General features: G+C 34.9%; 2 protein-coding genes across 2 annotated transcripts in view; both read left to right on the top strand.

Moving 5' to 3' along the window:
• Positions 1-15,012, top strand: part of LOC105453976 (zinc finger protein 208-like) — a 64,442-nt gene that overhangs the window by 8,189 nt on the left and 41,241 nt on the right. The window lies entirely within an intron of this gene.
• LOC105453963 (zinc finger protein OZF-like) lies at positions 1,021-4,685 on the top strand. The gene is made up of 2 exons (XM_011696269.1): positions 1,021-1,848; positions 1,942-4,685. The coding sequence occupies exon 2, from the start codon at positions 2,081-2,083 to the stop codon at positions 3,113-3,115; it is 1,035 nt and encodes a 344-aa protein (XP_011694571.1). The 5' UTR covers positions 1,021-1,848; positions 1,942-2,080; the 3' UTR covers positions 3,116-4,685.

Raw genomic sequence — 15,012 nt, 5'->3', positions numbered from 1 at the left:
GCAGTTATTGTCAGAAATGATAAAATACATAAAGAAATTTCTTGTATTAAAATATTTTTTTAAATAAAACATTTGCAATTTATAGAATAGATTTGTAAAATATATTGATAAGATATCTGTATTTTGGTAATGAGGTTTATTTTTATTTCTATTTCTATTTTAAGAAAATTATTTTTGATTTTAAATGCTAATATATTTAGAACTGAATTGTGTTGAATCCAAAAACGAAACAAACTAATATTGACATATATTTAATTAAAATAGATATTTTATTTTATCCTGAAAAGATATGTTTCGATATATTTTAGAAGTGTCTACTAGATGGAAATATTGTTTTATTAAAAATATATATATTTAATATAATTTATAAGAATTTTTTTATATATTTTCTCACTATTGACTGCAATCTAACGTGATCGCAAGGTCAGTAAGAGCCTTAGCTTTAAAGAATAAATTACTTTTCTATTTAATAAATTGAATTTAGGAAACATACCTTTTAATATTAAAATAAGAGCCATACGGAAACATGTATTAATGCGAAAAATTTTAACTTTTAAATCATTACTTTATACATCTGTTTTTTTTTGTAATTTGCATATGAATACAGTCAATAAAAAGCATAAAATGTTTGTAAGTATTTGCACCATCTTTTCTTCAGTGATCGGTCGCTTAAATTTGACATTTTTCAATACTAATCTATAATTTAGATTTTAGAAATGTAGACTAAAATATTAACGTTCAAGAATAATTAACGGAAACAATTTTCTCTAATGCGAAACTTTTACTAACAGTACGTAAGTAAAATTTATTGCTTTGCGAACAATATCTAATTTAATGTAATACGTGTATAGCGAAAGATTCATAATTTTGTATATTTCAAGATTTTTCCCGACATTGATTACAATTAATTGATTCTTTGTTCTTTTCTGTAGCTAAGAAAAGAAAAAAAAGTTGTAGCTCTATAAAATAATAATTTTTTATATAATTACGTTAAATTAAATAATAAATTATTTTAAAAGAGTGAGGAGAAAAATAGAGAATGTACATTTATAAATGTTATACAGGGTATTTCTATAGAAATCTAATGTTTTTTCGATCTTAGATGCTAATAGCTCAGCTAAAAAAATGTAAATTATTTATATCGAATATTGGAAATCAAAATTTTAATCAATTAAATTTTATGACTAACGGATCAAACGCTTTTAATTACAGTATTTTTTTTATAGAATAGAGTTTTAATTAATATTAATTTTTAAGTTGAAAATCAACTTATCTGCAAGAGTATTTAACATTAAAAATTATGGAGGCACAGCAAAATTTTACTTTGATAATCAAACTTATTAGGAGAAGGCGACTGACTTAAAATTTGTCAAATCTCTTAATTGAATTTATGGCTCGTATGATAATAATGCAACATTTTGTAAATACTGTAAGCAAGAAATAGTGAGATTATGCACCTATAGGAGAAACGAAAATGTGGTATGGTTGTTAATATAATTAGTATTGTTTTAAGACTAGGCATTTTATTGATGAACACAATATGAACACAGTATACGTATTAATATTAAGAAAGCCTAGAATATAAGCGGTATTTTGTAGAATTGTATGTTACAAGGGTCATGTAAGCAAGGCTGCAAGTACAACAAATGGTACAGAAGACAATGGTGTTCGCTCGCGAATAATCCATTGTATAATAGACATCGATGAGAAACGGTAGAATGCAGATGGCTACGTAATAAAGAGAATACTGGAAATCACAAGTGAGAGGCGCTTTATTAACTACCCAACTTCCATACAATCGAGCACGAGTGTTCAGCTGATCGTCCCTGTACATATCTCGCTTACCACGTAAGCCCCTGATTAAGGCAACGATAAAAGAACGAAAGAGGCGGCGTGGAACGAGCACTGATTGACTTCCGTTTGTGTCTCTCTTCTTTCCAGATATTTTGTGTCAAAACTCACGGTGCTGCCTCAGGATCGGCAGCAATGCAGTCCCAGCGAGTTCAAGCAGATCTTTGTCCGGGGTCATACGCAGTTACTGATAGCGGAACCGTTGCACTCGAAGGTGGAGACGACGGAAATGCTCGCTCTTGACGCTCACGAGAGCGTCCTGCAGTGCGAATTCTGCGGTGACAGTTTCGTCTCCGAACAGGCTCTTAATTTGCACTTAGAGACGCACGAGTCCCATTCGGAAGAGTCCCAAGCGCAGCCGCAGCAGGACGAGCAATTGGTCTGCGAGAATTGCGGCTGCAGCTTCGCGACGACGTTGGAGCTGTATGAACACCAGAAGGAACACCTTTCCGAGGAGGAGTGTTTCAGCTGCGACAACTGCGGCTACCTGACCTCGGTCAGGGAGAGCCTGATCGCCCACGAGCGGCGGTGCCACGTGTCCGATTACAAGTATCAGTGCGAGGTGTGCGGCGAGCAGTTTCAGAGCAAGAGCAACTGCCAGGTACACATGCTGTCGCACTCGCGTGAAAAGCCGTTTCAGTGCGACGTGTGTAACGCCACGTTTCGCTACCGCCAAGGTCTACGGCTGCACACGAAGCTGCATCAGCCGGATTACGTGCCGCCGCAGAGGAAGCACCACTGCGAGCTGTGTAACAAGCGTTTCTCCCGAAAGCAGGTGTTGCTGGTACACATGAAGACTCACGGCAATGTGGGACCGCAAAATGAATATGTGTGCAAGACGTGCGGCAAGTCCGTGTCCAGCAAGACTTATCTCGCGGTGCATCTACGGAAGCACACCGGCGAGAAGCCACACGTTTGCGACATTTGTGGCAAGGGTTTCATCTCGCAGAATTACCTGAGCGTGCACCGTCGCACGCACACAGGCGAGAAGCCTCATCAGTGCACCCACTGCAACAAAAGGTTTACTCAACGGACTACGTTGGTGGTGCATCTACGGGGTCATACGGGCGATCGACCTTATCCCTGCACGTGCTGTCACAAATCGTTCGCTTCGAAAACGATGCTGAACTCGCATCTGAAAACGCACGCGAAACAAAACGCCCGGCAGCAGCAGGAGCAGCAGCAACAGCAGGTACAGCAGCAGCAGAGTTCGCAGCAGCAACAAGAATCATTGCCGCTCGAAACCGTCACTATAATGTTGTAGTTAGGACAATTTTACTAAAATAGACCCATATTTTTTTATGTAATTTAGTTTGTGTGCTTTTTTTTATGTTTTATCAACGCTTAGGTGATATTAGCAGATGTGAAGAAAACGCTAGATATAAAATGACTGGTACTTTGCAATCTACACAAATCGATAAGCTTTTGAATTCTAGAGGATAACTGGTGGAAGTATATTGTAAGGCACAAACTCGCTTTTGTAGTGATATTTTTTACGCCATGTAAAATTAGATGGAAAGTATGCTTGTAACATGCATTGATTTGTTAAAATACGAACAAATATTTTTATCGAGTTAGGGTCTCTCTTAAATGGAATCAGTGTATTATGACTGAAAGTAGTGAAGAGTAAAGTAGAAGTTGTCAACTATTGTGTAACATTGCATTTTTAGTGAAATCTTACTGGAAGCAATTACGTTGTTTTGTGATATTAGACTGCTGCAAATCGTGAACAGTAGCAGGTTTAGATAAATAAAATGTAACATATGATTCTCAGTTTGAATAATAGTTACAGCTTTAAATGTGACAATCTCTCCTAAAAAATAGTAATTTAACATACAGAAAACCTTCTAAACTATATATAACGCGAATATGTATAATTAATTTTACAAATTATATAATAAATTGTAAAATTTAGTTTTCTTAGTTATCAGTGAGAAGATGAAAGAGCAAAGTGTGAGTATCATTGAATCACCTACATTGAAAATAAAAAATGAAATACTGATATTTAGTGAAGTCCTGCATTATCTTGTTTTAATTATCGAAATTTTCACTGATTCAGTTTAAGAGAGGTAGGTACCTCGCATTTCTCTGAAAAGTCTGACAGATGATATTGTTGATGTTTATACACAATATCTAATTTTAAAGAATTACAAGATAATGCCAACTATTTATTGTGGTTGGTGAGTAGTTATCGATCAAAGAATCATTAAACAAAATATCTTGCAAACTATGTAATGCAAGATCTTCATTAAAAAATAAATTATTTTGTAAAAGTTAATCAAATTTTGAAAGATTTACCAATGAAATATTAGTTAGTTTTAGAAACAGATCATGAAGACATCGAAATAATAAGAAATCGAACCAATAAATAGTTCTCATTTGCATATTCACAATACTGATCTATATACTGATCAGTGGTTTGTTTATCACGTTCAAAAACATCAGAAAACGCAAGTGACATCACAAACTGTAATAAACCGTCCATAATTTTTTAATTATATTATTGACACAGTATTTTTTTAAATTTATGCTTATATTTTTATTTATAATGCGACTTATAGACAGATGATTATTTATTCAATATTTACTACGTGCGCATCTTTATAGAAGATCATTAATGATATGTTCTAGTGTAAATAATTGTACACTCTTAAAATGAGTGTGATACTTGCCTTATTGTTACAAATGTTTATTAAACAATTACCGGAAATAAAATTCCAGTGCCTTTATTGTTATATATATCATTGTTTAAATAAAAGAAAGTTATATATAATTATATAACACGATTATATGTAAAATTACTGGAATAAATCTATTATAGATGATTAATGATACGATAATGTCTAAAGAAATTTGCTTAGATTTTGCATAACATATATAAATACATATTTTATATTTATTATCTTCTGGTGAAATTCATTTATAAATAATGTAATTATTTTGCTTTTATTTATCTTTCTTTATAATAAAATAAAATTTTTAATTAAAATAGTTTATTTTTTAATAGATTAAAAAAATTTTTGTTGGTATTATAATTGTGTGATAACAGAAAAATTAATCGTTAATTATATCATATTAAAGACATTTAATTTTTTTTCAATACAATAATTTTCTTTATTATGTTACTACTTTCTATAAGAAAAATTTAAGTAATGGTTAAATAATATTATATAATTCTTTCTCATCTCTCATGATTGTTATAAGCAGCATTTAAATTTTAACATATATTCTTGAAAACATTAATTTTTTTTTGTGTCTTATATTATTTAACTTGAGACATATTGAGAGGAATCAAAGAAAAACTGGCAAAAATACTTTTTCATCTATTAATACTTATTTCAACTATTAGTCTATTTTGTTATACAACGTTTACAAAATTTCATATTTTTGGGTATTTTTTATAAAGAACAATAACTTGTTTTAGTTTTATATGGTTTACACTATTCTAGTATTATTTTTATGTAACCAAGTGCTAATTTCATAAGAAGTGTTATAATTTTATAGAATTATTCTTATTGAAAATTTCTTTAAAACTCTAAATATATAAAAATATTTTCATAAATTATAATTAATAAAATGTTGAATTTTTGAAGTAATTTGATTTTGTGGACAATACTCTTGAGATAATTTGTTATACTTTGTTTTTTTTCTCTTTTATATAAATGATTTAATATCTTTAAAAAGGATTGACATATAATATTAAAAATTGTATATTTACCTTTCTTAGACTTACGCATAAGTTTTCTTTGTTCGTATAAATTTTGTTTTGCAATAATTATTTTATGATATGAAGTCTCTGACTCGATGTGTCACTGAGATCGCAGCTCTGAAATTGTACAGTAAGTAAAAAGGTTTTAATATTTTATATTGGCAATTTTACTTATTAAACTTTTTATTGCACCTGAAGATTTTAATGAACATAAAAATACGCCTTTTTGCTTAAATTTTAAATTAAGTTCACTTTACATAATTTGCTTTATATAATTTTTTTCTAACTGTATCCCCTATCTCTTGAATAATGACTATTATCTAACACATGACGCGAAATGATTAAAATAAATGTTGAAATGCGTCCACTTATATTTTAATTAAAAATATAATTCGTGTTCATTTCTTTTCAGAACTAAAAAACGGAGTTCTAGAACACGGCAGAAAAAATTTGCGATAAAAAGAGAGGATCAAGGCGCATCCTTCGTTATCTTCCAAAAGATTGACGACGAAACTATTCTCGTTCAGGAGGTAACCGCATATCACTGTGATTCGTGCAACGAAGATTTTGATACAGAAGCCAGTTTGATAGTGCATAGAACAGAGCAATCGATACTTAGAACCCGACAAGCGTTACGTCAAGCGGAAAAGAAACACGAGTGCGACGTATGCGGGCGGACGTTCTCGAAAAAGGTGCAATTGAGTAATCATCGCCGGATACGATGTAGGTATCCTGCGGCCACGCAAAAGAAGCAAGAATGCAACGAGACAGAAATCAAGACGACTCGAGAGGAGAACGAGGAATCCCGAGAGAAGTCGCCAGGTCCCGTTAAGTGTGATCAATGTCACAAGGTATTCAAGAAGCAAAGGTACTTGAACGTACACAAAACGTTACACGGCGCACCGCACGTTTGTCACGTGTGCGGCGCGAAGCTGACGTCGGATTACTATCTGAGGCTTCACATCAGGCGGCATAACAAGGAGTTTACCGAGTTCTGCGAGATTTGTAACAAGGGCTTTTACTTGAAGGCAACGCTGAAGACTCACATGACCGCGCACACCGACGACAAGCCCTGCACCTGCGAGATCTGCCACAAGTCCTTCGGCAATCGAGTCTACCTCCGTAATCACATGAAGATGATTCATAGTCAGCCCGAGACGAGGAAGAAATTCAAGTGCGAGATATGCAGCTTCGAGACAGTCTACAGCTATTGCTACAAGGAGCACATGTGGACGCACACCGGCGAGAATCAGGTGGCATGTGAAGTGTGTGGCAAGCTGATCAGACGGCAGTACATGAAGACTCATATTAGGATACACACTGGCGAGAAACCGGAGATTTGTGAGTTTTGTGGCAAGGCGTTCAGCGCCAGGAAGTATCTGATTAAACATCGGCGAACTCATACTGGTGAAAAACCTTACAAGTGCAAAATCTGCGAGAAACGTTTCACTCAGCGGGGCAGTCTTAGTGCGCATCTTCGGAGACACGAGACTCCTAAATAATAGCATTTTCTTTTTTAGCATGTTCTTTTTTTTTTCCTTCAAAATCTTTTAAAATCCTATTCGAATTGATTATTCATATTTGTTTTATGACATTGATGATTAATGTAATTTATTAATTACATATTTTGTACGATGTACATTGCGTTAATTCACTGAATAGAATTATTATTTCATGTCAATATTTGTTATTACATGCTTTTTATGATATGAACGGTTAATTAATGACATTAATTACATTCTAAGTTATGTCAAGACAGCTGTATGAAAATATGAAGTTATTTATGAATTTAATTGAGTGGCAACAAATCAAGGTACGACCGCAAAAAGTCTTAAATTTTATCAATGACATGTTTTTTTTTTTTATTGTTCTTTATTTTATATAATTAATCTCAAACTGTAATATGTTAGTACTTAATACAACATTGCATGTAAAATTAAAAAATATTTGTTTTTGTATGGTTATTTAAAATATTGATTAGGCAGTTAAATAAATCATTTTTTCAAATGCAGTATCATTTTTACTTCTTTGTTAGTACTATTTTCAATGCAATACTATGTATTGTACTGCGTACGTTGTATATATAATGCAATAAATCTTAATGTGCTTGTACAATTTGTCATGTTATTAATAATTTATTCTCCATTTTTAATCATTTTAGAATTAATTTAAATATACAACTAAGATTGTTGAAATAAATTAGAAGAATGAGAAGAAATTTTAGATAGTAGCCAAAAATTAGTAATCGAGCTAGTAAAAACAATCAGTTGAAACATAAATTATTATATGAAAACTATTCAGGTAAAAATGTAAAACTGTTATAAACAAAAATTGTATATTGAAAAAGAAGTGTTAATTATAATTGTGTTGTAAAGTGTATCTTTAGAGCGTAGATTGTATCTTTGTAGATAGTGAACAGTATAATTTATAAAAATGTGAAGAAAAGTTCATATGAACTTCATAAAGCACGAAATTTTACAGTATTTAGCTTTAAAAGTACAATATATATACGATTAGAAATTTAAACTTTTTTAAAATAGTTTCAAGTTGTTATCATTTAATTTCGAATAAAAATCAAATCAAGTAGTGACGGTCAAATTGATTGACTCCCATGACAGCCATGATTGACTCAATAAGTATGAAAGTGCCTCCTGTGAAAAACTTATCAAGAATGTAAAAAAAGCTTAGCTCAAGTAAATTAATTGTCAACTGAATATTATGTTTTAACACAATTATCCGTTACTTTCTCGCGCTGTTGACAGATATTATTTATTACAGGTGCGAAGAGATTGACATGGAAGACGTAAAGCTGAACCCGCTCGAATTGCAAGGTATAGAGTTAGAATATCAAGACGAGGTACCTACGATGGAAGAATATCACGTTGATCATCAAGAAATAGTTATGGAAACGATCGAATATAGGACTGAAGATTCGGGCGACAAACTAGAATCTGCGTCGAAGATACGTGTCATAAAACGGGTTTCCGAACACGATTCGAGTCGCAAGCGTGCGGCGGTTTACGAGTGTGAAATTTGTGGGAAGCAAATGCTCAAGAAGTTGCAGTTTTTGAAGCATAGACAAGATCACGAGAGGAATTCGAAGACCGAAAATTGCTGCGAGGAGTGCGATAAAATTTTCGACAATGAGGAGAAATTGCAGAAGCATATGATAAAGGCGCATCAGAAGGAGAGACCTTTTCAATGCGTTCTGTGCGGCAAGTGTTTCAAGACCGAGGAATTCTTGAAGACCCACCTGAAGCAACACAACAAACGTTTCACCTGCGACATATGCGGCGTGTCGAAGGTCTCCGGATACGATCTGCGTCTGCACAAGAAGAAGCACAATCAGGAGTACGTGATACATTGCGAGATTTGCAACAAGGGCTTCTACACGAATCAGACGCTGGAGCGACACTTGCTCACGCACACGGGCGAGAAGCCGTTCGTGTGTAAGGTGTGTAACACCGCGTATGCGAGCGCGGCGTATCTTAACATGCACATGAGATCCCACGGCGAGAGGGAGAAGCACAAGTGCAATATCTGCAATTTCGAGAGCTACTGGAAGGCCGCGTTGAAGGTGCACCTTAAGATACACACCGGCGAGAATCAAATCACGTGCGAGGTGTGCGGGAAGTCTGTGAGCAGCAAGACGTACCTGCAAATTCACATGCGTATACATTCGGGAGAGAAGCCGCACGTTTGCGAGATGTGCGGCAAGGCGTTCAGCGTACGGAAATACCTGATCGTGCACCTGAGAACGCATACCGGCGAGAGACCTTACGAATGTAAGGTGTGTCACAAGAGATTTACGCAACAAGGCTCATTGAACTCGCACATGAAGTCTCACAATGAGAGCAAGTGAACAAGACATTTTTCGAAACTCGTGTATTAAAGCTGCTATGTGATGCTGCGTTTAATGTTAAATGTGATCCTCTGATTTTTATTTTGATTTACACTCTCTGATTGTTATAAGATCAATGTATTGAGAAACTAATATAAATCGAGAATAATGCGATCATTATAACTTCAAAAAAGGCACGAAATTTACACGTGTTAGATTGAATTATATAAATGAGTTATACGAGTATATCTCGCCCCATAATATAATATTAAATTAAATTTTATTATCAAAAGAGGAATTATTTGTGACGTCTTGGAAACGTGACGTCTTAGAGTAAATAAAACTGAACAAAATGCATGTGAAAAATTTAATTTCTCGTTAGAGACGTGAGACTGATAATATAATCATAAAAAATTTAAAAATGAATGAACATATTATACAATTAAAAAAATCAAGACTTATTAATTGTTCGAAGGAAGTATTAATTATTTTGTTAGTTTGATAGTCATAAACAATATTTTAATTTAATGTAGAATAAAATTTATTAGAACAATTAATAATTTTCTCTTTTTGAAATTTTTTTATTTTTAATTAAATTTGAAAAGCGTAATAAATATATATTAAGCCATTAACTATTATTATCAAATCTATAGTACTGTAAATATATTACATTTATCATTTTCGATTACAAATACTTTGGTATAATCTTTATTGTACATTAGAAATAAAGAATGATTAAAAATTTGCCATACATTGCCTTCGATAGCTGCGAATTTGTTTTTATGTTTATCCCAGTCTATTAAAATTTTTGTGTGAAATATTAAATATATTGGTAGTGCAGACTTCCTATATCAATAATTGGGAAGTGGATGACAAAACAACCACCAATATGAAAATGTCACCTGGATCACAAATATTACAATAAATATTTACTACAAATTTTTAAAAGGTACGGATTAATTTGTTTTACGAAATAGGATCTAACATAGTCATATTTTTATTATTTTTACAGTAAATGATTACATTTTATTTGCAGATTTTTTAGGATAAAATATATGAAAAAATATTAAATACTTTATGAGGAATACAAAAAAATTATTAAATTTATGTGATTATAATAAAAAAATATAATTCTAATTTATATGTATAAATAATGTTTAAAAAATGTATTGCAATTGCGTATTTATAAACAATCCGAAGAAAATAAATTTAGCTATGTAGCTTTAATTACATATATGCGTGAATAAAATAATAAGATACATGCGTTTTTAATATTTATGATCTTTTTTGATAAAAGTTATTTTTATGATTTTTATACATTATATATATGTATATATATATATATAATGTAAATATATAAAACAAATTTTTTAAAGAAAAAAGAAAATTATATTGCTTTTATATTATAAACATCTAAGAAGAGATTTAAATAAATGTAAATAAAATAAACTGAGTTTTTCTTACAATAATTAATTCAAATCAATATTATTATGTGTATAGTTATTATTTCATTTTCTTTTCAGAAACGAAAAACCAGCAGAGACGTGTTTAAAAAATGAACTGTCTGTAGATGAATGTGCGGATGCTACATTGGTTTCAATTATCGTTAAAGAAGAAGAAAATATAAAGCAGGAAGATTGCATTGTGCAATCTAAAGGTGTAAGTTTGAGACATAAGCCTTTTGAGAATCCATTGATGCAAAAAGAGCCTAAGGAAGCTACAAACAGAGGAATTACTCATCAGAATTATTCAGGCATGAAAAAACAATCTAGCAGTCAAACGTATTTTGAGTGTAACATATGTATGAAGCTTTTTAGGTCAAAGAACTTGTTTGAAGGTCATTTAGTGGCACATAGCGATGCTCGACCCTATCAGTGCGACGTCTGCGGCAAGTCGTTCAAAAGAACCAATACCTTAGCGGTACACAAGCGAATCCACACTCACGAGAAAAATTTTGTTTGCGACGTGTGCGGTCGCGCGTTTGTGCAAGCCTCTCAACTGGCCACTCACCACAGGCGTCACTTCGAAAAGTACACGAAGCATTGCGATATCTGCAACAAGGGCTTCTTCACGAACGCCGAACTCCACGGGCACATGAACGTGAAGCACGGCGCCAAAGAGCACGTGTGCACCGCCTGCGACAAGTCGTTCCCCAACAATCACACCCTGATGCGTCACTTGAAGATTCACGATCCGAACTTCAGGCCAGTGAAGCACCAGTGTGAGTTCTGCGGCAAGACATTCGCCTACAAGAACTCACTGGTGGTCCATGTCAAGTCGCACACCGGCGAGAACAAGTACGACTGCCACTTGTGCGGCAAATCCGTCTCGTCTAAGGGATCGCTCCAGGACCATCTGCGTCTTCACGGCGGGGAGAAGTCCCTGGTCTGCGACGTTTGTGGCAAGGCTTTTCACAAGAGAACGACATTGGTCGTGCACAAGAGGACCCACACCGGCGAGAAGCCGTACGCGTGCGACACCTGCGGAAAGTCTTTCACCCAACACTCGACTCTCGTTATACATAAACGATATCACACCGGTCAGAGGCCATATCAGTGTGGCTATTGCAGCAAGTCATTTGTGTCTAGAGGATTGCTTAACGCTCATAATAAAAATGCACATGTTGGTTAACATGTTGTCGTGATGTCCTCCACATAGTTATGCGATTTGGATATTCATTTCCATTACACTGTCAATTGCATCTCGTGTTCAAGACATTTTAGTGATATTATCAGTCTTACGTGGATCTAAACGAAATAAAGATGGAACGATATTAATAGACATTTGTCGAATTTTGCCATTTTGTATTTTGGTGATACTTATCCGCAATGTTATACGATTAAGTATTTTGACTTTAATTAATATTTTCTGTGAAAATCATAATGCTGTTCATAGCTAAACATTTTTTGTATTTACAATTTAATTTTTATTTTTTTATAGAAACATAGAAATGTTGATCTCCTATTTTTATTTTTATTTTTAATAAAAATGCCACAATGTAGATAAATGATTTGAATTTTTACGTTAAATGTATTACAAAAATTTGTGATTCTGACGACGTTTCAGTTTCTCTTTGATGATATAAAGTAAATAAGTTTGATACGATTACAAAGTGAATTATTAAGAAGTTAATATATTTATAAAAAAAATGATTAAACAAATTGATAATTGTAGCCGATAGAATAAGAAAGATGTCAGGAAAGATATATGTAAAATCATTTATTTTATACGCAGATTGCAGTAAAAGCTGTAATTAAAATTTTCTTATATCAGTTAGATATATTCCTGCATTATGTATTATTATAATAAATAAAAGTGCTACTCAGAATTATGACTATCAAAAGCTATTTCATCATGTCACTTTTTTTATATTTCAAGTTTTCTTCATCTTTTTATATTTCTCTACTTGAAGACTGTTGTTATATATAGATACAATGATAAGACTATTCTAATTATTCTTTAATCAAGTTATCTAATTTACAATTGATAAAGTTGCAAATTTGCGCCAGTTGAGCAATCTTACAGGAGTAGAAATAAATTGCTAGACAACGAGAGCAGACAATGAAAGATCGTTGCGATATAACAAGGATATTCGATACTGATATCCCCCTGAATTTTTCCATTTCAGATACAACCAGCTACCGTTTTCTGAAGACTATTACCCGATGTTCTCTAAACTTGATCTGGTGAAGAAGAACGGCGAACCTGCGAAGTCCCCGTCGAAGTGCCCGGAATCGATGGACGCGACTGACGAGACGGCAATTTCAACGAATCCCGAGCAAGACGTCATAAAGCAGGAAGTAAACGTTGAGGATGACGAGGAAGATCTCCCTTTGGCGTATCACTGTAAACTCTGCGGCGTCTTCTTTGCCTCGCAGTCCTTGTTGGACAATCATGAGATCGAGCACAAAGGTAAGCGGAAGAACACGTGCGCCCAGTGCGGCCGGGTCTTCAGAACCGGTATCAGCCTTCGCAAGCACATGAAGACGCATTCGGTACGTAAAAGCGGTCGCAAAACGAACTCTTCGACAGTGAGCGGTCGTATCGCATCATTGAAGAAGGTGAAGAAAGAGAAGCCCGAGCTGGAGTTTCTCTGTAAGACCTGTAACAAGGTTTTTCGGCACAAGAGCAACTATCAGAAGCATTTGTTGCGCCACACAGTGGGCGATCTCCCTTGCAAGCATTGCCCCAAGAAATTTCGATTGTTTCGCGATCTGACGAGGCACGAGAAGACGCATTTTCTGCCGAGTTACATGTGCAAGGAGTGCGATTACGAAACCACCGTTCTGGCGGCTCTGAGCATCCACATGACGCGACACATGGACAAAGCGGATTTGCCGTTCAAGTGCAATGAGTGTGACAAGCGCTTCCGGAAGAAGCTCGATCTTCAGGAGCACTATAATATTCACTCGGGCGAGAAGCCGTTCGTCTGTCAGCTCTGCAACAACGCCTTCTACCTGAGGCGACAGCTCTCCGCGCACTGCAGACGCACGCATCCCGAACTGAAGGCCAACAAGGTGACCAGCACCGCCTGCGACATTTGCGGTCGCGTTCTCGCCACGAAGAGATCACTTTTCCGGCACAAGGAGAGCCACAATCCGACGAAGCTGTACCTCTGCGATTACTGCGGAAAGAGTCTCAGTAGCGCCGAGCACCTGAAGAAGCACAGACGGATCCACACCGGGGAAAAGCCCTACGTATGCGACATCTGCGGAAAGGGTTTCACCGATTCCGAGAATCTGAGAATGCACAGGCGAGTGCATACGGGGGAGAAGCCGTACAAGTGCGACCAATGCCCGAAAGCATTCTCGCAGAGGTCAACGCTGACCATTCACAAACGCGGACACACCGGGGAGCGACCTTACGTCTGCCAGATATGCCATCGTGGATTCTCCTGCCAGGGCAACTTAACGGCTCATCAGAAGTCTACGTGTGTCTAAGAACTTCTTTAATGATGAACGACTTGTTCAGTGAATTACTTGAGACTTCTTGTTAACGACGCGATTCCTATTGACGATTACACGACGATTAAGCTATGACGATTGCGTTTTTAACGATACGATAGTACGTGCTTACGCGTTGTGTTACCTATGTATCGTAACGGCGAAGCTGACAGGAACTGAGAGGAATCTTGAATTATTATAGATTATAAATCTACCGCTACGTTGATGTCGACGGAGTGTCGTACTCGCGACGTTTGATCCCGATTCTTCTCGATAAATCTCTACGATATCTTTTGTACACTGGTTGTAACGTTTGCGTAAACTGTGCGGCGCTCAAAAGACAAGATTAAGTGCGATATTTGTCCGTTTCGGTTCTTCATGAATTACACGATTATACGTTTGTACTATCGTGCTCAAAGTGTTCCGTTACGAATATTGTTGTTCTATTTTTTCAGATTGTAGATAAGGGTAATATTTTTAAGCCGAACAATGCCAATGTTGTTGAACTTCGGATTCGTTTTCTTTTCCTTATTTTTCTCTCTTCCTTTTCTAGAGTTTCTGTTTACAGGCGAGACGTCAGGCTTGCTCATACGAATGTGGACAAATGCATCGACAAATTATGTTATCGTCATCATTGATATTCGTTATTATACGTTTAATAAAATAAC

The sequence above is a fragment of the Wasmannia auropunctata genome, unplaced genomic scaffold (genome assembly GCF_000956235.1).
Source record: "Wasmannia auropunctata unplaced genomic scaffold, wasmannia.A_1.0 LD335990.1, whole genome shotgun sequence".
Taxonomy (NCBI): domain Eukaryota; kingdom Metazoa; phylum Arthropoda; class Insecta; order Hymenoptera; family Formicidae; genus Wasmannia; species Wasmannia auropunctata.
This window is presented reverse-complemented; position numbering and strand designations above follow the sequence as displayed.